Source organism: Salvia miltiorrhiza, chromosome 6 (genome assembly GCF_028751815.1).
Source record: "Salvia miltiorrhiza cultivar Shanhuang (shh) chromosome 6, IMPLAD_Smil_shh, whole genome shotgun sequence".
In the NCBI taxonomy this organism is placed as follows: domain Eukaryota; kingdom Viridiplantae; phylum Streptophyta; class Magnoliopsida; order Lamiales; family Lamiaceae; genus Salvia; species Salvia miltiorrhiza.
Genome location: NC_080392.1, coordinates 42,601,040 through 42,617,473, shown reverse-complemented (window position 1 = coordinate 42,617,473; position 16,434 = coordinate 42,601,040). Strand labels below are relative to the sequence as shown.

The following is a 16,434-nucleotide window of genomic DNA, read 5'->3' as shown; positions in this document are numbered from 1 at the left end:
AGAAAGAAGACATTTAAAGGCATAAATTTTTGTTATCCTTCATTTTCCCATGATAAATTTATCCATCAAAAATAAATGCACCATTGGAATACACAACTCAGTATATTGATAATAAGTTGGAGAATGAACATATACCTGATGATAAGCTGAGTTCTTTTCTCTTAGATGGTTTTAACCTGTTCCATAATGTATCTAATGCCCGAAAACGTGCCTTATAATGTGTTGTTTCCCTCCATTCATCTTGTCTAGCTGGAAAATAATTTGAATTAGTTTGTTTTGTAGGAGAAGAGGCTTCTGTTGATTGCTCGGTGTTTGCAGGTGACACCATATCATTTGATGGAAACATGTCGACGTGATTTGGCTCTGCAATCCTCCCATTCTCATGATGCTGAAGCACAAACTCGAGCTGCACCAAAATTTGAGCCATTGTTGGCCTTTTCTTGGGTTCATCATGCAAACATCTTTCAGCAACCTCAACATATACTTTCAGGCTATCTGGTAGGATTTCATCCAACAGACTCGAAGCTACAATCTGATTAACCTCTCCCTCACTAATCTTGTTTCCAGCCCACCTGGTGAGGCAGTACTCCTCTTCAAACCGCGGATCCATTGGTCGTCTCTCACACAATACTTCCAGCAACACCACACCAAAGGCGTATGCGTCGCTCTTCCTTGTTAACTTGCGGCTACTGTAATAATATGGGTCCAAGTATCCATACGTTCCCTTAACTTTGGTGCTTACATGGCTCTGTAACTTGCTTCGATCTTCCGGCTTCGCTAACCCAAAATCCGAGACCTTGGGCACGAGATTCTCATCCATGAGTATGTTTGAAGCTTTGACATCGCGATGAATGAGTCCATTGCCGGTGTGGAGATAGTCTAGGCCTCGCGCAGTGCCTATGCAGATATCCAGGCGTTGCTTCCAAGTGAGACCTTCCTTGGCATATTTGTGGAGGTGATCAGCCTAAATGAAGGCGGAGAATTTTCTCACCTGGGCTAACTCGAAATGCGTAGGAGAATTGAGAAGCAGAGATTCTCGCCGTCTTGTGGGGAGCTTGATCAGCAGAGATGGAGCTATGTGTGACAGTTGAGGTGGTTGATGAACCCTTTATCTGTAGCAGCGATGATCCCTTTGGTCGTATATCTCCGATCCACTCTCTGCCGTTGAGCGCCGCAGAAGTGGCGGCCGAGCCGCAGTTAATGGAAAGTCGGGTCATGGTTTTAAGTAGATTATTGCTTGTTGCTGCTTTTGTATATGCATTGAGGAGGAAGAGAAGAAGCAGAGTAAGTTGACCTTTGTAGACTGATGGGTCTCAACAAAAAATTATAATGAAACAAAAAAGGTATTTGCTGATATGATAACAAAATAATGTAGAATAATTTTTATATGCCTCTATTTTTTTTTTCTTAACATAAAATTAATGAAAAGTATATGGTCTTTGTTCATCTATTTTAATTTCTTCACTATTTTGAATAATATTCCACCCGTCCATGATCAGTGTTCTTTACTTTTTCTAGTGCGGATTTTAAGAAATGTTGGGTGAGTGTGTTGTGAATGGTGTTTGAGTCGATATTATTATGTGTGTTAATTAAAATTGATTGTGACTAATTAATTCATTGATGTTTAACAATAATTTGATTAGGGATGGCAATGGGCCGGATCTGGACCGGATCCTGCTTGGTCCAGATCCAAATCCATATTTTTTTACTTAGATCCAGATCCGGTCCAGATCCATTGGATCCAAAAAAATAGGATCCAGACCCAGATCCATAAGATCCACGGGGTCTCGGGTCCAGACCCAGATCCATATCATTTTATTTTCTAAAATAAATTCTAAGCTAATTAAACATTAAAATAAAAATCATAACAATTGCCTAAAGTTTCAACAATCATTTAAACAAAAAATACACCATAATCCATTTAAAACTAAACAATCCCAAATAATAAGAACACCATAATTCATTTAAAACCAAACAATCCAAAATAAGAAATAACATAATACTCCTAATATAATGATAATCCTAATAATCCTAATATAATGCGAATCATGCAATATGCCCCATATTGTATCTAACTCTCATATCTTTATGCATAATTAATAAGGAAATTAGGAATTCTAATTGTGAAGTTAGACTTTTAGGTTTAGATTAGGGTTAGATAAAAATAAAAAATAAAAATATTATATATTTAAATATAACCGGGTCCAGATCCGGATCTGGACCGGATCTGGGTTTTCTAACATCTACTCCAGATCCGGATCCGATATTTTAGAGAGTGGTCCAGATCCGTCGGGTCCAAATTTTGCAAGGTCCAAATCCGGAAAACAGGGTCTGGATCCGCGGATCTGGACCGGGTCTCGGACCCATTGCCATCTCTAAATTTGATGAATAATTCAAAATTTGTTAATTAATTTATCATTTTTTGTGTTGTTAATTAAAATTAAGCAATGTAAATATGAGAAGTGCATTTTTTTAATGTAACATACGAGAAGAGAGAGGATAGAACTAAACAACATTCCATTAATGAAAAGCAATAGAAAAACGCTGAATTAAACAACCATTATAATTAGTGCGCCACTTTTAAGGACGTCAGTGAGTAAAAGTGAAAAGGTGGAAGGAAAACTAAGAACAAAAGAACATGTTTTTCATTCCCACCAAATCTTAAATTCAAAGGACAACTTTTACAATAATAAATACAGAGAGACATGTGATCACTGCTTTATTAGCAACAAAATATCACAATTAACACAATACAATTATAACATATATAACAATCGAGTATCATATTCACATGAACTGATAACCGAAAATACTCTAAGCAATTCTAATAATTATCTAGCAATATTCAAGAAAAATCAAAAATATAAGATGGAGAATAAAAGTAAAATAAATAAATATACTGATCCTAGAGATGTAACTTTGTTAATCAAATTCGCACAATTAATTTATTAATCCTAATACCAGTTTAATCCAGTCCTGATAAAAGATCACACAGATAATCACACACTCTCACTCGAGCAGTTTATGATAGTTGATTAATAAATTTTTTATCTCCGCTAGGACTGGTAACCGGTCCGGTTCGGTTTTAACCGAACTGGTTTACCGGTTAACCGGAACCGGATAAGCAACCTTTTCATAACCGGTAATCGAACCGGTTAATACTTCGGTTAACCGATTAATGCCCAATTTCTGAATTTGTTAGAAAAAAATCGGTTAATTCAGTTAACCAGTTTAATTGAGAATTGAACTTTTTGAATTATACTCAAACTGACCACTCCTTTCGAATTTCACTTGGTTTAACTGTCGCAGCCCGATATAGCCAGTGATAGCGTATACCAAGTATCGTACGACTAATAAAAGAAATAGTGAAAGAAATAGGAATACATCTTGTTTTAGCGGAAGCAATTGCAAACTTTACTCATTTTAAAGAAGGATTTCAAGACCAAAATAATTACTAGCTTGGGTAAACATGATTAAGCCATTGAAACTTAGCAAGGGTCTGAGAAGTATTTCCCTTAAGGGATATTACAGACATAAGCAAATTAAATAAAGAGTTTCATCAGAGTTATGCAGCGAGATGCGTTACTATATGTGTGAAGACATATAGCAGGGAGTTCAAATTCTTATAGAGTCAAAGCTTATAAAGATAAATATGAGACATAGGAAAGACACAGCCAACTGACAATTCCAACAGCTTTCACCCATCCTCGCGCCAAGCCAGACCTGCACATTTAGAAATACATGCAGGGCTGAGTACCAAAAAGCACTCAGTGGACTCATGCCGGAAATAATTGAAATGTTGCTCTTAGAGCTATATGTCAATCTTGCCCTTTTCAATGCATCAACAGGATTTAACTGAGATTAAAAATACCTGTTCATGTTTTTCTGTCATAAACTCATTTGCATCATCATAATAATATCATTAGTCTGCAGACATTATATATTCACGGTATGTGCCAACTATGAGAACTCATATAATATATATATAAGGTGAAGAGAAGGAGGCCTCCTTCAAATCACCGTGACCGGCCGACTAGAGACGGCTCACGGTCACCTCTGCGCACAAAACCTTTACTGTCATATAAATCAGTCAAAGGCCGATATCTTGCATCATGATCATAATCATGTCTTTCATAGAGGCAACATACCATATCTCATTCTCATCAATAATAAATATGGCAAGTTGACAATTTTCATAATACTCATCAATAATGCTTCAACATGCTTCATTTTCATAAGATTCATCAATAATGCTTCAACATGCTTCATTTTCATAAGAATTTGCATTTGAACTCATTATCATGGTAGCTAGCCATAATAGAGTTAGAATAAAGCCCACCTGTCTCAGGGGTCGATGACGTAACGCTCAGAGTCGTACTAACGCCGGCCGTCACTCGAACCTTTGGTGGCGCACGTGGTTTAGATTGTCATGAGACAAAATAAACTCTAGTTAGAATTTCATCTAACTAATATCTCAATACTTATGCTTTCATCATATGCTTAATCTCATCTTATAACCTATCTACTATTTACCCAATTGGACCTCTCAATTTAATTAGATATCTTATCCAATTAAAAGACTCTCAATCCTAGGTAAATAGCATTCATAAACATCAAATAGTCATTCATACTTTGCAATAATCAATTTCCACATAATACATTTTCACGATTTATCACAATAGTCAAATGACTTAAAAAAAATAATCCTATGAACTCGAAATCTTTTTCCTTGTAAGTAAATTCCCAAATATTCACGTAAGCTTGGAAATAAATATAAAATTTTCTAGTAGTATTTTCATGACATAACATGGTGTATTAATCCACCAAAACTTTAAAATCCTCAAAACAATTACAAAGTAGAAATTTTCAGACTCCTACAGTTTATCATTCTGCTCTGCCTCAACTTTAACGAATAAACTGTTTTGACTCAGAAATCTCCTAGATTCGAGACTTACACTGTTGAAAACCTTTCTGCGTCTAGTTTTATTTAAAAAAAAGTAGAGTGAAAAACTCCAAGTGGTTTACGAGATATGGGTGTTTTCCCACAGTCTACCAGATTCGGCAGTTTTGCACGACTGGAAGCTATGATTTTTGAAAAATAGTAAACGTTGGCCAAATGGTTTGAAATTTGGTGTAAATCAGTATAATACATGTATCTTTCTACCATAAAAATTTGGGAGGCTGAATGTTTTTGAAAGTTACTGAAAAGTGTGACTCTAGGGACTGCCTTTCTAAATTTCCGGTGGACATGCGCAGTAAAAGTTTTGCATTTTAAAAAGGTAGTAAAAGAAGTCCAAATGACTTGAAATTTTACCAGCGTCCTCAAGACACATATATCGACACACTGTAAAAGTTTGAAGAGTTTTGGACGAGGGAAACCTCGTCGACTGATCAGTCCAGAACGTAAGAAAACTTCTCAAAATGGTTGAAACAACAACATATACACATATCATCATAGATCTATACTTTCATCACCATTCTCATGCATTTTCACACTAATAACTCATCATGCTTCAATTATGCATCAATATACATGCTTATACCACAAGAAAATATATATATAACATAAGAGGAGGATTGAGGTTGCTACCAACAAGATCAATGGAGGTGGAGTAGAAGATGATGCGTAGTATGCTTGGAGCTTGAGCTTGAAGATGAACACTTTAAGAAACCTTAGTTCTTACTATATTTGGTGGAACAAGAAAAAGAAGTGTGGTGGAGTGAGGAGGAGGAGGAGGGCTGCTGAAAATAAAGAAGAATAAGAGAGGGAGGGAGATGAGAGAGAGGTGTGCATGTGCTTGTGAGCTTAAAGTGTGGAGGAATGAGTTGGCTAGTTAGATTAGCTTTTTAGGGACTCTTTAATGGTGCATGTGATTTCCATTGATGGGAAAGAGAAGAATAATGTGGGAGAGTGGGGAGGGAGCTAGTGCTGCGTAAGGGTGAGAGAGTGAGAGAGAAAGAGTGAGAGAGATTGAGAGAGATAGAGAGAGTGAGAGAGAAAGAGAGATAGGTGTGTATATATATATATATATATATATATATATATATATATATACTTGAATAATTATAACTCTTATTTAGTATGTGAGAAAAATATATCTCATGAAAATATATTTATTCATGTGAGGAAAAATTATCTCTATTATGATATATCTAATATCATAATAACAATGCATCAATAAATCATATGTGAATATTCTACCAAGTAAAATATTTATATCACATAGACATTTTAATAAAAATATAGTGCGAAGATAGGTTTCTCAATAAGAGAATTTATAAGACTCGGGAAAATAATATCGCCTCCTATTAAACTCTAAAAATTTCTTATCTCATTTATTCGCCCACGTGCATAATTCCTCTAGCTACTATTTAAAACTCAATTTAAATTCGAGCTAGGGCACAAATAGCTTCTCAAAACACGGGGTGTTACATCCTTACCCCCTTAAAAAAAATTTCGTCCCGAAATTTGAAATCTCACCTTCGGGAAACAATTCTGGATATTTTTCCTTCATTTTATCCTCCAATTCCCAAGTTGCTTCTTCTTGCCCGTGATGTCTCCATTGTATTTTGACTAAGGCAAGTGACTTATTTCTCAATTGTTGGATCTTTCTATCCAACACAGCTTCGGGTCTTTCTTCATATTTCAGGTCTGGTTCAAGAGATATATCCTCTCGATGAATAACATGCTTCGGGTCAAACACGTATTTTCTCAACTGCGACACGTGAAAGACATTGTGAACATTCGCGAAATTTGGAGGTAACGCGAGTCTATAGGCAACAGGGCCTACTTTTTCCAATATGTCGTATGGGCCTATAAATCTAGGCTTGAGCTTTCCTTTTATACCAAATCGGTGAATCCCTCGAGAAGGGGAAACTTTCAAAAAGACTTTACTTCCCACTTCAAACTGAATCTCTGTGCGTCTAGTGTCGGCATAAGATTTTTGGCGATCTTGAGCTTCTTTAATTCGTTGCCGAATTTGTCTCACAGTTGTGATCATTTCTTCCACTGCGTCAGGACCTAACACTTTTCTTTCTCCTACTTCATCCCAATAAAGCGGAGATCTACATTTTCTTCCATAGAGGGCTTCATATGGTGCCATGTTAATAGTCGTTTGGAAACTATTATTGTAGGCAAATTCAATCAGGGGTAACACTTGTTCCCATTGAGCTCCTCTATCTAACACTACAGTCCGAATCATATCTTCCAAAACTTGTATAGTTCTTTCAGACTGTCCATCCGTCTGTGGATGAAAAGCTGTGCTAAAATTCAACTTAGTACCCAATTCCCTGTGTAAGCTCATCCAAAAACGTGAGGTGAATTTTGTATCTCTATCGGAGGTAATCGTCATTGGAACTCCGTGTAAACGTACTATCTCACGAATGTATATTTGAGCTAACTTTTCAGAACCACTTGTGACAGGAATCGGTATGAAGTGAGCACTTTTCGTCAATCTATCTATGATCACCCAAACGGCGGTATTCCCTCTATTCGACTTTGGCAAGGCAGTGACAAAGTCCATGGCAATGTGGTCCCATTTCCACTCTGGGATTTCTAACGGTTGTAATTTGCCATAAGGTCGTTGGTGTAATGCCTTCACTTGCTGACAAGCTAAACATCGTTCTACAAACGAAGCTATGTCTCGCTTCATGCCTTCCCACCAAAATCTTGCTTTTAAATCTTGGTACATCTTTGTACCTCCCGGATGTGCTGCGTAAGGCGTGTCATGAGCTTCGCTCATGATTTCATTTCTTAATTTCTCATCATTGGGTACACAGATTCTTCCCTCAAACATCAATGCATTATCTGCTGCTTCTTGGTATGACTCAAGCTTCTCGGTACGGATTTTCACTCGCAATCTTTCCAATTTCTCATCCTCTCTTTGCATACTAACAATCCTTGATCTTAGATCGGGGGTAACACTGAGTGTCGCCATGATCAAATCTGTGGTTTGCGGTGGAAATACCACTTCCAACCTTAACCTTTCGAATTCCCTAACCAAGTCATTCTCCTTGGTTAGGATACATCCTAACTTGGCTCGTTCCATTCTGCTCAAGGCATCTGCCACGACGTTGGCTTTGCCTGGATGATAATTGATTCCACAATCGTAGTCCTTGACCAATTCTAGCCATCTTCTTTGTCTCATATTCAGATCCTTCTGTTCAAAGAAATATTTGAGACTCTTATGGTCGGTGTAAATTTCACATCTTACTCCATAAAGGTGGTGTCTCCAAATTTTCAATGCGTGCACTACTGCTGCTAGCTCTAGGTCATGTGTCGGGTAATTTGCTTCATGTGGCCTAAGCTGTCGCGAGGCATAAGCTATTACCTTTCCCTCTTGCATCAGTACACAACCTAGTCCTTTCTTTGATGCGTCTGTATATATGGTATATTCCTTGTTTGCTTCTGGAACGGCTAGTACTGGGGCGGTGGTCAACCTCTTCTTCAATTCTTGAAAGCTTTGTTCGCATTCGTCTGTCCACAAGAATTTGACTTCTTTCTTGAGCAGATGAGTTATAGGCTTGGCTATTTTGGAGAAATCTTGTATAAAACGACGGTAGTAGCCTGCTAATCCTAGGAAGCTACGAATCTCGTGAGGTGTCGTTGGTGATCTCCATTCTTGCACTGCTTGAACTTTGGCAGGATCCACTTTGATTCCTGCAGCTGAAATGACGTGGCCTAAGAAATTGACTTCTCGTAGCCAAAACTCACATTTGCTATACTTAGCATAAAGCTTTTCAGCTCTTAGCTTCTCTAGCACGGTTCTAAGGTGCTCTTCATGATCCTTCTCATTCTTCGAGTAAATCAAGATGTCGTCTATGAATACCAACACGAATTGATCCAAATATTCGTGAAACACTCGATTCATGAGATCCATGAATACGGCGGGGGCATTTGTTAATCCAAAAGGCATCACTATGAACTCATAGTGTCCGTATCTCGTGCGGAATGCTGTCTTTGGAATATCCTCAGGTCGTATTCTCAATTGGTGATATCCCGTCCTTAAATCTATCTTTGAGAAAGCGCGTGCTCCTCGAAGTTGATCAAACAAATCGTCTATACGTGGCAAAGGATACTTGTTCTTTAGGGTCACCTTGTTTAATTCCCGGTAATCGATACACAATCTTAAACTTCCGTCTTTCTTTTTGACAAACAGGACCGGTGCTCCCCAAGGCGAAACACTGGGTCGAATGAATCCCATGTCCAACAATTCTTGTAGTTGCAACTTCAGTTCTTGCAATTCTGCTGGTGCCATCCTATATGGTGCTTTGGATATTGGTGCTGCTCCAGGTTCCAAGTCGATTGTGAATTCGAATTGTCGGTTCGGGGGTAGACTTGGTAGAATATCAGGGAAAACGTCTTGATACTCCCGCACTATAGGTACATCTTCAATCTTTATTTGTGCTTCCTCTTCTTGGCTCAAGTATACTAAATATGCTGTCGCGCCCTTTTCTTTTAGTATCTGGTTCGCTTGCACTGCAGAGATGATAGGTGTCTTCTTCCATTTCCTATTGATGGCATAAAAACATGTAGGTTCCAGGCCAGGTGGCTGGAATGATATCCGTCTCTGCTCGCATTGTATCACCGCATGGTGTTCTGCTAACCAGTCCATTCCCAAAATGATGTCTGTGGTCCACATGCGCAGAAGTCTCAACGTCTTAGCCTTAAGCTTAAGAGGTCCTAATTCGAATTCTAAGTTAGGACACACATGTGTCACGGTGGTGATCTTCCCTAAGGGAGTGGCTACCCTTAAGTGTAGCTGGGCTGGTTCTACATTCAGCTCTAACGTATCCACACAAGTATATGAGATGAAAGAATGTGATGCTCCAGTATCAAAGAGAATAACAATGGGTACACCTTTCAGTTCCCCAATACCTGTTAAGTTTCCTTGGTTCTTATCCTGATTCTTCTTATTGATAGCATACATCCTTTGATATTGCGGTGGTATTCCTGCTTGCGGTGCAGGTAGCTGCTTATGAGGCTGGTTTGGACGGCGAAAAGGTTGTTGCTGTAGTGGTTGAGGTAGAGGAAGAATTCCCTCCATTGCTCTGAGTTGTGGGGTTGGAAACTGATTGGGTCTTCCTCCACTCATCCCTTGCTGTCGGTTGGGGCACTGGCTCGAGTAATGCCCTGGTTTCCCACAAGTGAAACAATTTGGGTTTCCAGCTCTGCACACTCCTGTGTGTAACTTGTTGCACTTAGGACAAGGGGGTATCCCTTGGTGTCCGGGGTGTGAGGTCGCTGGTCCACCATAAAATAATTTATCGCCTTTCACGAATGGAGCCTGGACATTCTGACCTTGCCATGGCTTTTTACCCTCATTTCCACGATTTTCCCATTTGCGTTTTCCTTTCTGTCCTTGGTTAGAGTAGGGAGTGTTTGATACTTGCGTATATTGAGCTGATGGAGGCGTTGGTGTGTGTGTTATTTTCTCTGGTTGCATTGCTAGCTCCATATCTAGAGCTCTGTTCAAGGCCTCGGCGTAGGAAAGTGCCGTTTGACTTGCCAATACAACTCTTATCTCTTGTCGCAGTCCGGCGCAAAATAACTCGGACATCTTCTCATCCGTATCCACTCTATACGGTGCATATCGGGCCAGATCGCAGAATAGTCGATCGTACTCCACTACAGTTTTATTCCCTTGCTTTAAGGTGGTAAACTCCATCTCCTTCTTTTTCCTATAGCTTCTGGGTATGAACTTCTCACATAGAGCAGTCTTAAAAAGCTCCCAAGTGAGTTCATCTAACTGCTCCGGGGTCATAGTTTTCTGCTTTGCTTCCCACCAATAGTCGGCGGTTCCTTTCAGCTGGTAAGACACGCACATAAGACGTTGTGCGTCGTTGCATCTCAAAAATCGAAAGATTCGTTCCATAGCACGAATCCATTCTTCCGTTTCAGCAGGGTCTCCCGTGCCTGCGAAAGTCGGTGGGTTCTGTCTTAAGAAAAGTTCTTCCACTCTCCTATCTTGAGGTGGAGGCGGCGGCGTAGGTTCTCTGGGTTCTTCCTCATTCTCGGGTGTATCTCTGTTCACTCTTCGTGGAGGCATTATGACAATCTACAAGTTTGGGTCAAAAGATAAGTTCCTCTATGTGACAAGGATCATCTTACTCTAGTCTTATGGCTGAGTAATTCACAACATACCATGCGTCTTATATATATATATATATATGTATATACATACATTATCACATAGAGTATACTCAATGCATCAAGTACTCGGTTCTCAATCAATGTATACAAATTGACAACTACATCATAACAATGCATCAAAACAAGTAATCACATTTCTCATTTAGTCAAAAATGGCCACTTTGGCCCATCATGTATATACCGTGAAAATTGCCTCAGCGAGGACTTCTTTTGTACAAAATGTATACTATGATCTATAAACTGCTATAGGTCAGTACAAAGTACTACTCTGCTAAAGACCTAGCTACTGCATCAATATTGCCTCTATGTACAAGCAGCCCTACAACTGGGTACAGATACTATCCGTTACCCGTGTACTATGGGGGCCTAACAAAATAAGTACAAACCCTGGTCTGGGATGGAACTATCCATTGTTAGCCAAATCTAGGGGCTATCTAAACAAAGCTACCATATATATACATCTCTATTCAAATACCATCATATCAAAACCATATCCACCCATGACCTCTACCATCACCCCGGCTACTATCGTCACTCCCATCCTCCGTAGCATCATCACCGACATCTGCTCGAGCGTCACCCAATCGGGGCACATACGGCACACCATCCTCACTGTCAGAGTCGGCACGGTGAAAAGGGTCGAAGGCGGCTCTCTCTCGAATCGGATCTCCTCGAGGGACGTCCGTCTCGAAGGCCTGGCCCATGTTAGGAAGATCCAAGGCTGTGAGATGAGAGTCCCAACAACTGGGACTGATCCTGTGTCGTCCTCCATGTCTCTAGCTGTCCCCTGGGGTCGTGAAGGTCCTGGTGCGAATGGATCAACATCAGCCATAGCAATCTCGCCCTCTCCAACCGTAGGGAGGGGAGGAACAGGGAGGGTCTCACGGATGGGGCTCATCAGCTGCTCGATGGTATCGATGGCCTCAGTGGTGTCTATGGTCATAGGGGTAACCAAGATATCAATAGGAGAAATCTCCTCCTCGGGCAGAGTGCCCTGAGGAAGTGAAGGAATAGGGTCATCAATCGGCTGGAAGATAAGGAGGTCTAGTCCCAATGCCATAAAAGGATCCTCAGTCTCAAGAAGACCCTGAGGCTGACTCTCTACCTCACCCTCTCGGGTGTCACTCTCCGTCAGGTAAAAGTAAGGTGGGTTCGCATACATCACGAACCGGCTCAACAGAATGGTTAGGTACTCCGGGAATCGCACCTCAAATCCTCCCGGTGCCAACGGGCTATAGAAGTCTGGGGCGATAAAATGACACCAAGCCTGCCAGTGGGGTGGCATCCTATGTGGTAGTATCTGCATGGCCTGCTGGGCCGTGACTCCATGCTCTACGGCGTCAATCCACCTGTGGTGGAAGCGTGCTAAGAACTCTCCAATAGTCTCGTGGTGCTCCAAAGTACAGTCATAGAAAGCCTGTACTATGTCGAATCTGTCTGCCATGCTAGAATAACAACTCGTGTTACTAAGTCAAGAATGACTTACTCGTTTATTACTCAATAACATACTCGTTTGTCGGTGTTCCTCTAGGATTCTCGTAGTGTATCGGTATCAATATTGATTCCAATAAAAATTTTCCACCATCTTACTTATCCAGTCAATCAAAACCAGATATCAATAATATTGCATCATGTACTAATCATGCTTCTTTCTCAACTTATAAATATCATCAACTTATCAATTGCATATCTCATGCTCATAAGTAACTTTAAACTTTAACTTGCATACCTCGTCAAGCTGGCGGAGATGGGGTGTTGGCTCTTGTCAGTGACATAGCTCTTTTAGTCTAAGACTCTAGCTTAGACTCAATAAAAAAAAAAAAACTCTATAAGAGATTATACTCAGAGCAGACGAGCTGCTCTGATACCACTCTGTCGCAGCCCGATATAGCCAGTGATAGCGTATACCAAGTATCGTACGACTAATAAAAGAAATAGTGAAAGAAATAGGAATACATCTTGTTTTAGCGGAAGCAATTGCAAACTTTACTCATTTTAAAGAAGGATTTCAAGACCAAAATAATTACTAGCTTGGGTAAACATGATTAAGCCATTGAAACTTAGCAAGGGTCTGAGAAGTATTTCCCTTAAGGGATATTACAGACATAAGCAAATTAAATAAAGAGTTTCATCAGAGTTATGCAGCGAGATGCGTTACTATATGTGTGAAGACATATAGCAGGGAGTTCAAATTCTTATAGAGTCAAAGCTTATAAAGATAAATATGAGACATAGGAAAGACACAGCCAACTGACAATTCCAACAGCTTTCACCCATCCTCGCGCCAAGCCAGACCTGCACATTTAGAAATACATGCAGGGCTGAGTACCAAAAAGCACTCAGTGGACTCATGCCGGAAATAATTGAAATGTTGCTCTTAGAGCTATATGTCAATCTTGCCCTTTTCAATGCATCAACAGGATTTAACTGAGATTAAAAATACCTGTTCATGTTTTTCTGTCATAAACTCATTTGCATCATCATAATAATATCATTAGTCTGCAGACATTATATATTCACGGTATGTGCCAACTATGAGAACTCATATAATATATATATAAGGTGAAGAGAAGGAGGCCTCCTTCAAATCACCGTGACCGGCCGACTAGAGACGGCTCACGGTCACCTCTGCGCACAAAACCTTTACTGTCATATAAATCAGTCAAAGGCCGATATCTTGCATCATGATCATAATCATGTCTTTCATAGAGGCAACATACCATATCTCATTCTCATCAATAATAAATATGGCAAGTTGACAATTTTCATAATACTCATCAATAATGCTTCAACATGCTTCATTTTCATAAGATTCATCAATAATGCTTCAACATGCTTCATTTTCATAAGAATTTGCATTTGAACTCATTATCATGGTAGCTAGCCATAATAGAGTTAGAATAAAGCCCACCTGTCTCAGGGGTCGATGACGTAACGCTCAGAGTCGTACTAACGCCGGCCGTCACTCGAACCTTTGGTGGCGCACGTGGTTTAGATTGTCATGAGACAAAATAAACTCTAGTTAGAATTTCATCTAACTAATATCTCAATACTTATGCTTTCATCATATGCTTAATCTCATCTTATAACCTATCTACTATTTACCCAATTGGACCTCTCAATTTAATTAGATATCTTATCCAATTAAAAGACTCTCAATCCTAGGTAAATAGCATTCATAAACATCAAATAGTCATTCATACTTTGCAATAATCAATTTCCACATAATACATTTTCACGATTTATCACAATAGTCAAATGACTTAAAAAAAATAATCCTATGAACTCGAAATCTTTTTCCTTGTAAGTAAATTCCCAAATATTCACGTAAGCTTGGAAATAAATATAAAATTTTCTAGTAGTATTTTCATGACATAACATGGTGTATTAATCCACCAAAACTTTAAAATCCTCAAAACAATTACAAAGTAGAAATTTTCAGACTCCTACAGTTTATCATTCTGCTCTGCCTCAACTTTAACGAATAAACTGTTTTGACTCAGAAATCTCCTAGATTCGAGACTTACACTGTTGAAAACCTTTCTGCGTCTAGTTTTATTTAAAAAAAAGTAGAGTGAAAAACTCCAAGTGGTTTACGAGATATGGGTGTTTTCCCACAGTCTACCAGATTCGGCAGTTTTGCACGACTGGAAGCTATGATTTTTGAAAAATAGTAAACGTTGGCCAAATGGTTTGAAATTTGGTGTAAATCAGTATAATACATGTATCTTTCTACCATAAAAATTTGGGAGGCTGAATGTTTTTGAAAGTTACTGAAAAGTGTGACTCTAGGGACTGCCTTTCTAAATTTCCGGTGGACATGCGCAGTAAAAGTTTTGCATTTTAAAAAGGTAGTAAAAGAAGTCCAAATGACTTGAAATTTTACCAGCGTCCTCAAGACACATATATCGACACACTGTAAAAGTTTGAAGAGTTTTGGACGAGGGAAACCTCGTCGACTGATCAGTCCAGAACGTAAGAAAACTTCTCAAAATGGTTGAAACAACAACATATACACATATCATCATAGATCTATACTTTCATCACCATTCTCATGCATTTTCACACTAATAACTCATCATGCTTCAATTATGCATCAATATACATGCTTATACCACAAGAAAATATATATATAACATAAGAGGAGGATTGAGGTTGCTACCAACAAGATCAATGGAGGTGGAGTAGAAGATGATGCGTAGTATGCTTGGAGCTTGAGCTTGAAGATGAACACTTTAAGAAACCTTAGTTCTTACTATATTTGGTGGAACAAGAAAAAGAAGTGTGGTGGAGTGAGGAGGAGGAGGAGGGCTGCTGAAAATAAAGAAGAATAAGAGAGGGAGGGAGATGAGAGAGAGGTGTGCATGTGCTTGTGAGCTTAAAGTGTGGAGGAATGAGTTGGCTAGTTAGATTAGCTTTTTAGGGACTCTTTAATGGTGCATGTGATTTCCATTGATGGGAAAGAGAAGAATAATGTGGGAGAGTGGGGAGGGAGCTAGTGCTGCGTAAGGGTGAGAGAGTGAGAGAGAAAGAGTGAGAGAGATTGAGAGAGATAGAGAGAGTGAGAGAGAAAGAGAGATAGGTGTGTATATATATATATATATATATATATATATATATACTTGAATAATTATAACTCTTATTTAGTATGTGAGAAAAATATATCTCATGAAAATATATTTATTCATGTGAGGAAAAATTATCTCTATTATGATATATCTAATATCATAATAACAATGCATCAATAAATCATATGTGAATATTCTACCAAGTAAAATATTTATGTCACATAGACATTTTAATAAAAATATAGTGCGAAGATAGGTTTCTCAATAAGAGAATTTATAAGACTCGGGAAAATAATATCGCCTCCTATTAAACTCTAAAAATTTCTTATCTCATTTATTCGCCCACGTGCATAATTCCTCTAGCTACTATTTAAAACTCAATTTAAATTCGAGCTAGGGCACAAATAGCTTCTCAAAACACGGGGTGTTACATTAACAGAAATGAAATAAATTCTATAAAATATATGTACATATAGTACATCCATGATTCAGTTCTCATATAACTATATAAGAATTATTTTATTAATACACATTAAAATCTCGTTATTCTTTAAATGATTGATTAAGGAGCATTAAAACCGACTAACGGTGAGAAAACGGAGGTTAGGGCGAGGGGGGTATTTGCACCCTTTTTCTTGAGTTGGGGGGGTTTAGTTGCATGCACAGTGAGAATGGGGAGGTATACGCTATAAGGGCTACATTTAGGAGGGTTTA

The 16,434-nt window shown here is 38.9% G+C and overlaps 2 protein-coding genes and 2 long non-coding RNA genes across 4 annotated transcripts; all 4 read right to left on the bottom strand.

The window, feature by feature from the left end:
- Nucleotides 1-60: 60 nt before the first annotated feature.
- LOC130990989 (putative receptor-like protein kinase At5g39000) lies at nucleotides 61-1,217 on the bottom strand. The gene is made up of 2 exons (XM_057915196.1): nucleotides 992-1,217; nucleotides 61-933 (listed from the first exon to the last, which is right to left on the bottom strand). The coding sequence occupies exons 1-2, from the start codon at nucleotides 1,215-1,217 to the stop codon at nucleotides 98-100; spliced, it is 1,062 nt and encodes a 353-aa protein (XP_057771179.1). The 3' UTR covers nucleotides 61-97.
- A 2,247-nt stretch (nucleotides 1,218-3,464) lies between these two features.
- Nucleotides 3,465-5,842, bottom strand: LOC130989714 (uncharacterized). The gene is made up of 3 exons (XR_009090725.1): nucleotides 5,591-5,842; nucleotides 4,340-4,400; nucleotides 3,465-3,723 (listed from the first exon to the last, which is right to left on the bottom strand). It is a non-coding gene; the product is annotated as an uncharacterized LOC130989714 (long non-coding RNA).
- A 3,759-nt stretch (nucleotides 5,843-9,601) lies between these two features.
- On the bottom strand, nucleotides 9,602-10,874 carry LOC130990988 (uncharacterized). The gene is made up of 2 exons (XM_057915195.1): nucleotides 9,711-10,874; nucleotides 9,602-9,628 (listed from the first exon to the last, which is right to left on the bottom strand). The coding sequence occupies exons 1-2, from the start codon at nucleotides 10,872-10,874 to the stop codon at nucleotides 9,602-9,604; spliced, it is 1,191 nt and encodes a 396-aa protein (XP_057771178.1).
- Nucleotides 10,875-13,183: 2,309 nt separating this feature from the next.
- LOC130989712 (uncharacterized) lies at nucleotides 13,184-15,566 on the bottom strand. Its single transcript, XR_009090724.1, has 3 exons — nucleotides 15,315-15,566; nucleotides 14,064-14,124; nucleotides 13,184-13,447 (listed from the first exon to the last, which is right to left on the bottom strand). It is a non-coding gene; the product is annotated as an uncharacterized LOC130989712 (long non-coding RNA).
- Between the last annotated feature and the right edge of the window lie 868 nt (nucleotides 15,567-16,434).

Excerpts from the sequence above, each read along its gene's own strand:
- LOC130990989 (XM_057915196.1), bottom strand. The coding sequence starts at position 1,217 with ATGACCCGACTTTCCATTAACTGCGGCTCGGCCGCCACTTCTGCGGCG. Across the intron at positions 934-991 it reads CGCATTTCGAGTTAGCCCAG|GTCTCACTTGGAAGCAACGC; the intron begins GTGAGAAAATTC and ends ATGCCAAGGAAG.
- LOC130990988 (XM_057915195.1), bottom strand. The coding sequence starts at position 10,874 with ATGGAACGAATCTTTCGATTTTTGAGATGCAACGACGCACAACGTCTT. Across the intron at positions 9,629-9,710 it reads AGATCACCACCGTGACACAT|ACATCATTTTGGGAATGGAC; the intron begins GTGTGTCCTAAC and ends TGTGGACCACAG.